The 10,308-nt window shown below is 36.8% G+C and overlaps 1 protein-coding gene across 1 annotated transcript; it reads left to right on the top strand.

Annotated features, from left to right (window-relative positions):
- Positions 1-1,595: 1,595 nt before the first annotated feature.
- Positions 1,596-8,675, top strand: LOC147541594 (PHD finger family protein). Its single transcript, XM_086636906.1, has 14 exons — positions 1,596-1,801; positions 1,890-1,970; positions 2,089-2,464; positions 2,637-2,826; positions 2,917-2,966; positions 3,641-3,733; positions 3,822-3,910; positions 4,370-4,448; positions 4,953-5,035; positions 5,756-5,834; positions 5,914-6,652; positions 7,323-7,388; positions 7,549-8,044; positions 8,277-8,675. The coding sequence occupies exons 2-14, from the start codon at positions 1,939-1,941 to the stop codon at positions 8,419-8,421; spliced, it is 2,517 nt and encodes an 838-aa protein (XP_086493032.1). The 5' UTR covers positions 1,596-1,801; positions 1,890-1,938; the 3' UTR covers positions 8,422-8,675.
- Positions 8,676-10,308: the final 1,633 nt, after the last annotated feature.

Here is a 10,308-nt window from a genome sequence, read left to right as displayed (position 1 = left end):
TAATCAAAGTACTTTTGCAGTTTTGCTTTAATAAAATAAAAGAATATCAATAGTGAATTTGGCAAATTAGTTGCTTATAAATAAATAAATAAACACCAAAGATAGTTTGACAACATAATGGTGGAATTATAGAGGTATGGTGGTGGAAGCACGATGGTGGTGGTGGTGGTGGAAATATGGTGGAGGTATGGAGTTTGTGGTCGAGGTGTGGTGGTAGAGACGAAAATACGGTGATAGTGGTGGTGGTTGAGGTGTTGCAGTGGTTGTCATGTGATGGTTGTGTAAATGCAATGTTTTTTATGGGGGTAGAGGTCCGGTGTTGATGGTGGACGCGTGGTGATGGTGGAGGTTTGGTGAGAGCGATGGTGGTGGATGTTTGGTGGCGGAGGTGGAGGTGCAGTGCTGGCGTTGGTGGAGGTACAGACGTACAGTGATGTTGGAGGTGGTGAAGATGTGGTGGTGGAGGTGCGGCGACGGTGATGGTGGTGAAAGTTTTATAGTGGGAGTGGAGGTACACAAGAAAAAAAACCAGTCAAGTAATATTTGTGTATACGTTGAACTTAAATAACCTAATATTGAAGTCAGAAACAAAAAATTTGAACTTTAAAGGAAAACCAAATTTTAACGTAAGTGCAGTCAGAAATTTTTGCGTTACTAAATTAATTTTTTAACTTTTCTGCTTATAAGTAAAATACTGCTTGTGTTTTTGTTGTCTTAGATAAGGTAACTTAACTTTAAAATCAAAAGTAAAAAATTATATATTTAAGTGAAGACAAAAAATACAAATTATTTTTTTATTTTTTACTTAAATAAAAAAAAGGGTTATTACCCAAATAGCCCCCAATTTTGTGACCGGTTTCCTGTGTAGCTCCCTACTTTATCAAAAATACCAAGATGGTCTCCTTTTTAAGATTCCGTTATAACACCGTTAACTAATCATAATTTCGCTTTCCTCCATCTCATCACCTCTCTCTACCACCTCATCTTCTCGCCACCTCATCGTCTTCACCGGCAAAGGTCGTCGGCCAGCAACCTTCAACCCTAAAAAAAAATATTTATTTGTTTTTCCTCTCTCTAGATATATTATAGAGAGAGAGAGAGACGATGTATATTCAAGAACAGACCATTGAAGGGTCTGTTCAAGAACAAACCGTGAAGGTCTGTTAAAGAACATACCTCCTCTCTCTCTCTTTAAAATGATTTAAAGAGAGAGGAAATAATTTTTTTTTTAGAGAGAGAGAGACGAGAGAGGAATATTTTTTTTTCTTTTATGTCTGAATGTCGCCGACCGACGACCTTTGGCGGTGAAGACGATGAGGTGGCAGAGAGAGGTGATGAGATGGAAGAGAGAGAAATGATGACTAGTTAACGGTGTTATAACGAAATCTTAAAAAGGGACCATCTGAATATTTTTGATAAAGTAGGGGGCTAGACAGGAAACCAGTAACAAAATTGGAGACTATTTGGAAAATAACTATAAAATAATTACTTATTATTGTGTTGTCAAAGGCCATTTAAATGTGAATACAAATTTACTTTGATCTAAAACATCAAAACTTTATCACGACCATCGTACTAACCATCGTACTATGGTTACCTTGACCATAGCTTCACGACACGACAATGTATGTGATAAATATCACGGTTAGAGAAAAAGAAGTAACGAACCGAGAGAATTTTAGGCACGGCCAGATTAATCTTTTCGCTATTTTATTTTCACACCAAAAATATAACTTTAAAATATAAAAGAAAGAAGTAGGGTATCGAGATTTTGTTTCCTTCTTCCTGGCGACCCTAAATTGTAATATTTTGTCTCAAATATTTTCCTCTCTTTTACTATTTCCTTCTTTTTAATTTTTAAAATTTTCGAAATCGATTTTGATTAACAGGTTGAAAGTGAGATCCCGCGAAAACTAATCACCCGAAATCAAAAATCTAATGGCCTTTCACGTCGCTTGTCCAATTACTTGGTTCGTCCATCTCTCTTTCTCTTCCCCTCTCTCTCTCTCTCTCTCTCTCTAGAAATTTATTTGTCTCTCTCTACGACTCTAATAATGTATTGTGAATTGATTTGTGAATCTTTTGTAGCCGACGAATTTGTTTCTGCTCGGTTGGATTTCCTCAGACTGAGAATCGGAAGAAAAGTTTCTTGGAAGAGATTTCTAGGGTTGAAGATTTCTTAACCGATCCATGGTCACTTAGGGCTAAAGTGAAAGAAACTGTTCAAGTTTTGGTTCCAAGAGTTGTAATACCAGTTCCGCTTGTAACAAGTAATAAGCCAACTGGTGTTGATGGATTTGGAAGTTATGATTATTATGGAAGTGGAGGTGGCGGCGGTGGTGGTGGTGGTGGAGATGAGATTTGGTCTATTCAGAAAAAACAAGCTGCTTTGCAGAAGAAAGGGGCTGCCGTTTCATTGGCTGCTGAAGATTTTGCAAGAAGGTTTGAATCTGGAAATTTGGTGGTGAGATTTTCTTTCAAGTATTAGGTTTTAATAGTTCTGATTTCAATTGCCTTATGCTTGAAGTGTTGTTTGGATTAGTATTTGTTTCTTGTTTGGTGTATGAATTGCAATTTATGATGACTTCATGCATGTAGTTTTTGCTCAAGAAATGTTTTTTGATATGCAACATCAGGATTTTGAGGGAGAAAAAACTCATGCTCTTGCTGGAGAAGATGAAGATCCTTCTGTCATAAAAATAATGTGTAGAATATGCTTCAGTGGCGAAAATGAAGGAAGTGAAAGAGCAACGAAGATGTTAGCATGTAAATTTTGCAACAAGAAATATCATAGGAGTTGCATTAAGAATTGGGCTCAGCATAGAGGTCTGTTGCCTGCGTTAAATCTGCTAAACAATTGACTACAGAATTTTTTGTTACTTTTTCGGTAATTATGTTAGTATTGCATTCATGCAGATCTATTTCACTGGAGTTCATGGGCATGTCCTTCTTGTAGAGTATGTGAGGTAACTATCGTGTATATCATGCCTTCTTAATACAAGCTGAGTTGTTTACTGTACCATAAATAATGCCTAACAAAAAACTAGGGCTGATCAAGTTTTAGTTGCAAGAAAATGATGTCGGCGTCACATTTAGTACAGGAAACATCTTGTTGCTAATTCTCATTGACAAACCATTTTGTGCAGTTAATGGAACCATATTAGACAAACAAAAAAAGTTTTCTGGTCAATTACTTGAAACGCAGTCATCCTTCTATGCTCCTAACTTAATTATTACGTATTCTGATTCGACATAACAATTATATCATTATAAGTGTGTTGTGGGCTATTCCTGTAGAAGCTTCCTAAAGATTTTCATTTTTCGTTTTGTGTATCCCCACTGCTTGTTTTCTAATAGAACCCCCTAAAAGATCTCTTGTACCTTTCTCAAAATCACCATTTGGGTCATACAAATTCTTTCTGGTAGTCGAATACTTTTGTTGTTGAAGGAAATTTAATTGTAAGTTCTCTCCCACACACTTAGGTGTAGTCAGTATGGAAGATGTGTTATGTGAGGCGTTATATTTCGTCGTTGTGTTAAAGTTTATCTAGTTGACAGCAATATTGTCTGACCACAATCTCTTCACTTGATGTGGTCCTTTAGACACTATTAACATAATTATTTATTTCTGATTCTCTAGGTTTGCCGCAGAGCTGGAGATCCAAATAAGTTAATGTTCTGTAAAAGATGTGATGGGGCTTACCATTGCTACTGTCAGCAGCCTCCACACAAGGTTGGTTGCAACCCATTTGCTACTCTTGACATTCCACTGATCAATAGAAGTAACTTATTTTCTTATTTTACCTTTTTGACTCCACCAGAATGTTTCTAGCGGACCTTATTTGTGCCCAAAACATACGAAGTGTCACAGTTGCGGATCAACTGTCCCTGGTAGTGGCCTAAGTACAAGGTATTCACTACTTGAGCGTATTACATTTACAAGTTAAAGTTGCTAGTGCTGTTCGATCAATTGGTTAGTCCATATAAACTTTAAGTTGTACGGTTGACTTTGTATGAATTGTTATGATGTAGCATTTTGTGTTTATATGGATGAAGAGGTTTTTGTATATTTCTTTACGGGTGTGTCTGTTGTTTTGATGTTTCCCTATATGAGACAGGTTGTGTCAAATTCTTCTTATTAGCTTAAAAATAAAATATCATGAGGGTGTCATTATCAATCTTGGTGTTGTCGTAATCTAGCCTTTGTCATTTGAAAATATCCTTGTTTATTGCCTTGCGGATGTGCTGCTAACAACTGCATGAAGAACTGGACTCCAAAGTTTTTTTACCTTCTTTACGTATTGACATAGTAACCATCATCTTCTTGCTAATATGGTTGGAGAGTAACTGTCCATTATTGATTTTGCAGATGGTTTCTGGGGTATAACTATTGTGATGCTTGTGGAAGGTTGTTTGTAAAAGGCAAATATTGTCCTGTTTGTTTGAAGGTACTGTTATTTTGGTAAAAGGATTTCAAGATATTGTGTTTACTTGTTGCTAGTCACATTTAGGAATCTAATCTTGGTATCTTAGTGAACGACAAATTTAATTTGTCCGCAAGCCCCCTTTCCTTTTAACCTGCTCCAGATTAGAGGTTCCCTACCCCTTCACTGTTCACTATGCACTGTTCATGTTATTGAACCAATTATCCTGGTTTTCGAAGTTAATGGCAGCAGAAGTGCTAAATTTGTAACATGGTGTGGATTGTGGAGTTTGTGTGGATATTTTGGAGCACTACTTTCTCAGTTTCTTGTGTGTAACCTAGAAAAACGTTTGCATTTTAATGCTATCCATGCACCTCCCAATCTCATCATTTAGGGTTACTTCTATTTGAAGTAGTGTACTCATTCGTAAGTTTTCCTGTGAAGTCTTAGAAAACTGATCATGTAATTGTCTTCTTTAGTGTAAATCAATTCAAGTGACAAGTAGTTGCTTCTTTTTCCTATTTGTAGGTCTACAGAGATTCAGAATCAACACCAATGGTTTGCTGTGATGCTTGCGAGCAATGGGTTCACTGCCAGTGTGATGGAATCAGGTTTATCCCTAATCTCGCTTTCAGACAAAAGCTTAAGTTGTTCATACCTATACTCCAGTAAAGCATGGAATTTCTCTTCAGTATTTTCTTGTGTTGGAAACCTTGATACTTGGATACATAGTGAATTCAATGGCTAGAACCATAGAGGATGATATTTGTTTATAGAGACAACCTGTGTCCACGGCACAGTCAATTTCGGCACATAATGTGCGTGTGCATCTAACTGCAGTTAAAAGTAACCCATGCTGCCATGCAAAAATATAGGCCCCAAAGTATTCTGGAACACTGAGAAATCATTAAACAAAATGGTTAGCTTATCTGATTCCATACCATTATACAAAGAGATAACACAACAAAAGATACAAAGTTCATATTATGTAAAACAATTGAAAGAGGATCATGGAAGCATTAAATGTTAAAAAAAGCATTAACTACTCAAAGTTCTCCTCAGTGAAATGGAGAAACTGGATTTTTTGAACTTGATGAAATCTATGAATATAAGAAAGAAGATAGGAGTGAGAAAAACAGCAAAACCTAACAACAGAAGCCGGAAGAGTCGGCTAGAGAGGAAACGCGAATGTACCCGACTTTTAGTCTCTTTGATTTAGGGAGAGCTAATTTCTTGCAATGATCTTTAATTCTTTATATGTAATGTATGTATTTATTTATTTTCGGCAGTTTAGTCTTTTAGATACTTATCCTTATTACATTGTATAACAGTGATGAAACTTATCTGCAATTTCAAGTGGATGGAAATTTATTTTACAAATGCACAGCTTGCCGAGGAGAATGCTACCAGGTACTGTTGTGTTCATTTTGGGTGGAATGATTCTTCACTTTTTGTCCCTAACATGATGAGGGATTTTCTTGATGGCCAGGTCAGGGATCACGAAGATGCTATCCAAGAGCTTTGGAGAAGGAGAGACAGTGCTGATCAAGAACAAATTGCGAGCTTGAGGGCAGCAGCAGGATTGCCATCTCAAGAAGAAATCTTTTCAATTTCACCTTATTCAGATGAAGAAGAAGATGATCCTCTTACGCCAAAAAGTGGTTATGGACGATCCTTGAAGATTTCAGTTAAAGTTGGTAAAACAACAAAAAATCCAAAGGAATATGGGAAGAAGTCATCTAATAAGAAATACAAGAAAAAAGGCTATCAAGCTTCATCTACTAAAACTGCAGATATGCAAAATTTTGAAAGACTGCATGATTCACAATCACACCAGTGTACCTTGGGCGATGAAATGAAGGATAATGTGCAGTCATGTGGAAATGAATCAAAAAATGTATTTCCGCATCTTGCTTCCATTGGTCAAGGCAGATCCAGTGAGAGATGCACTAGTAATCAAGTGGGAAGTGTGCCTCATTATTCGGTTGGGGATGGGTTGGATGCAGTAAGTAATGAAGGTAGGGCACCCAGAGTTCTTAACATCAAGAATAGTAAATCTCATAGTTCTGATCTTGGTGAAAGTAGTGGGAAACATTCTGGCAAGTCAGAGACTGTGAAGGGAACTAAGCTAGTCATACATTTAGGTGGGAGAAATCGAAATATTACGAGCTCTCCTATTTCTGAAGCTTCAAGCGGTAATAGACAACAGGATTTAGCATTCTCAAATGGTATGTGCTTTTTACATGCGGAGTTAGTCTTTGGTTCCCTTTTTGCAAATGCTCGCTAGATTGACAATTCAAATGTTTTATACTAATGAAGGACCCTATCGAGTGATGGGCCAACGACCAATTTTGACCTCTTTGCCGTGTAGATTTTTCCTAACCACCAGAAGCTTGTTGAATGAGTTGGTCGTACATTAAGCCTAAAATAGTAATTACATGCCAAAACTATGCTGATTTTTATTAGCCGATTCCAAGGAACTAGGTATTTTAGATCGAGCAGATTTAATCTGAGGATATTATGCGCGGCGAGGAGATCGTCCACACAAAATACATATTGTTGGCCTCTTAGGTCACCCTGGCAGCATCCCTTTATCTGTATTTTGTATTACAAAACTCTGATTACGCCCCCCTAGTGTTTACAATTTTTACTTTTAAATCTTGACTGAAGTGTCTATTGGATCTTGTGCCCTTTTATTTGTCACTTCTTTCCACGATATGAGAATAATTCTCTAGCTAGTTCTTGCATTCTATGCAAGTGTTCTTGAGAAACTTCCAGTTATAGTAAGGAAAGAGAATAAAATTTGACATTTCTTTGTTCTGCTTACATGCTTACAATAGCACAACTGCTGCTAATTCTGTTTTCTGATTAGCTCTTGTGGTTGATTTTTCTGAATAGGCTACGAAGATACCAGTAAACGAAATATTATTGATGGACACTACGGCATAAATAGTCATGGTGATGGTAAGTTGCTTGATTTTCAAATCGTAGTTGGCTTTCATAGAACACTCTTCATATAAAAATCATCCTTTCGTTAATTCCTTGTGCTATAATTTGATAGTTGAATGCATTTATTCTAATTCTGATTGTTAGATAACCATCTGAGTTCTCCTCATATTTGCAGGAACAAAACTTGATAGTGCAGATCAGTTAAAAGTTTCAAGATATCAAGGCAGAGAAAGTAACGTGATAAAGTTTGGAAGAGTGAAGTCTGATTATCCCGAAATGAACTACAGAAATGATGCAGTAGATCCTATAGTTGGAGGAACCACACAGAGAAACGATGAGGTCTCGATGAAGAGGCATCCAAAAATGACTCCTTCAGTTCCAGAGTCTCTTCCTAAAGATCCAAAACCATTACTGAAACTAAAGTTCAAGAATCCTTATGTTCAAAATCGCAGTTCATGGTTTTCTCAAGGCGAGGAAGAGAAGACATATTTGAAAGGTCAGAGATCGAAAAGGAAGAGACCGTCACCTACTTCGGGAAAAACCGAAGGTAGGGAAGACGAAGGTGATGCACTTTTGCATTCAGACAGTGATGCCAATCCGGCATTGAAGAAGTTGGGTAAGGATGCAATAGGAAAGAGATTCGAAGTTCATCAGCCATCTGATGGGTCCTGGTAAGTTTGTTCGTTCTTATTTTGAATAACAATATCTTAGAGCTTGACATGATATTTATTTTGAATGATAAATGTGAATAATACTGGGCATGGTTAATTTATTTCGGTGTAAATGTTGATGGAACGACAGTTCATTTGTCTCTGAAAGTACGGTCTTGAAATCACAAATAGATTCCAAACAATATATATGTATATGCTTCGTAGGTTAAATCAAGTTCCTTTTCTTGTGCAGGCAGAAGGGAGTAGTTACAAATGCAATTGACGGCGCATCAACTTTAGCTGTTCATTTAGATGATGGTGAAGACGCCAATACTTTGGAGCTCGGGAAGCAGAGAATCCGTTTTGTTTCTCATAAGAAAAAGCGGTCGAAATCATGAGGTCGAATTGTCACTTTTGTTGTCTTAGGGCGAATTGGACTCAAATTCTACATTTCTTTTTATTGCATTTTATGCATCAACCAGTTTTCTACTGTATCTTCTGGAAATTTTATGCTTGTTAGAAATTCTCTTTTCCATCCTATAATTTTTTTTTTTCTGGAGGACCCAATCTACCTATTATTCTTACACATCACATACGCGTGTTTATGGGGCTAATGTAGAATGATGATTGACTAATTGAACCTTGTATCAAACTGTCTTTTGTTTCTTACATTTTTTTTTTCTTCCACATGCAAAAGATGCAGAAAATAGAGGTAGACACTAGGGACTTCAACTACTTTTCATTTTATGGAAGCCTTAAAATTTTACAGAAACTTAGGTTGAAAGAAATAAATTTTTCTTTGTTACATGAAGGATAGACAATAAATATCACAAAGATGCTTTGACGCTCAAGTCAGTTAAGGGTTGTAGGTTAAGGAAATAATTCAGTGAGAGAAGAGTCTTCCTTAACGGTGGTGAAGCATCGGCTGAGATGGTCCTTTGTGAAAACACGAGCTCGATGATAGTCACGTGGCATGGCCGTTATAAGAATAATCATCGACCATATATGTATCTTCTGGCATGACTAGATTTTCTGACAATAAAGGTTTGTGGATGAACAACGGATCTTTGACACTGGCTGACCCTCAATGCAATTGCCATTCTTTCGGGCAGAGCGAGTTCATGACGCCAAGTTGGCTTGGCAAACCTCCTCACTTTGCTTTTATGGCCCGAGGAGGACTCAGGGGCAGAGCTATTTCGGGTCCACCTCTCCGCTTGTTTCGATGCAGGATAGATAGAGTGGAGTTACTTTCCGCAGACCTCCCCATTCTGCCACTTCATTCAAAGCAGGAATAAGAGGCAAAGCTAACTCGGGTCGATCACTTCACTTCACTTCTAGCCGGTGTAGGATTAAAGGTGCCTAGGAGATTCAGAACTGAGCTCCGATGGTAGAGTTCTGTCAATCCACTTCTCTTATAGGCTATAGCTTTATCAAGGGCTTGCAGTTTCACTGATAAGTACGACTTTGACCAATCTATTGATTTCTTGACTAGAAGTTGACCAATATTTTGGTTCACAAAGCTAATAGAATGACCTATAATTAAGTGATATCTTATGACCACAAAGAACATCTATTCCAATATGAACCCCCAAAGAAAAGGATGATGTAAATGAACCCCCAAATTTATCATTAATTTGAAATAGTATTCTCATACTATATTTTTCATACTAGTTTTCCGGTACGCCTTACGAACACGGTAGATCCATCTTGGTTAACGTTTTCATAAAATAAAAAAGTAAAATTATACGCAAAGATGAAAAATTTACTTCTGACATTCTATCTATCTGTAAAACCAAAAAAAAACTCCGTTTTGTAGAATATTCTGAAAGTCTTTGAAAAAATCTATAACTAAAAAATTCCATTTGAGTTACAAGTGCTTTACCTTGTCGATCATTTTAAACATCCCACTGCTTAATATCAGTTATCAGGTTTACATCCAAGCTTATCATATGAGAAAAATGATAACATGATGTAACAGTAAATAATTTATATGACATTCAGATGTCCACATTAGTTCTTTAGCATACTAGATAACTCAACGTGGTTATCGTTGACTAGAAAAAGAATGAATACTAAAATATATTTGAAGTATTATTATATTTTGAGTTGTCAAAGAGCAAATTAGGGCTAATGGCATGTGGAGCCTCACTAGAACGTGAACATGCATGGTGAGACATATAAGAAGACTTTTTAGGTTTCCTCACAATAATACTGATATAAGTTGTCAATCCTTTCTGGATCTATTCTAATTATCCAACCTCATTAATTTCTTTAGTTCAACAAAA

This window comes from Eschscholzia californica, unplaced genomic scaffold (assembly GCF_041429995.1).
Source record: "Eschscholzia californica isolate CP2 unplaced genomic scaffold, dmEscCali1.0.p SCAF_4, whole genome shotgun sequence".
NCBI classification, from domain to species: domain Eukaryota; kingdom Viridiplantae; phylum Streptophyta; class Magnoliopsida; order Ranunculales; family Papaveraceae; genus Eschscholzia; species Eschscholzia californica.
The sequence above is the reverse complement of the archived record's forward strand: the minus strand, read 5'-3'. Positions and strand labels throughout refer to the sequence as shown.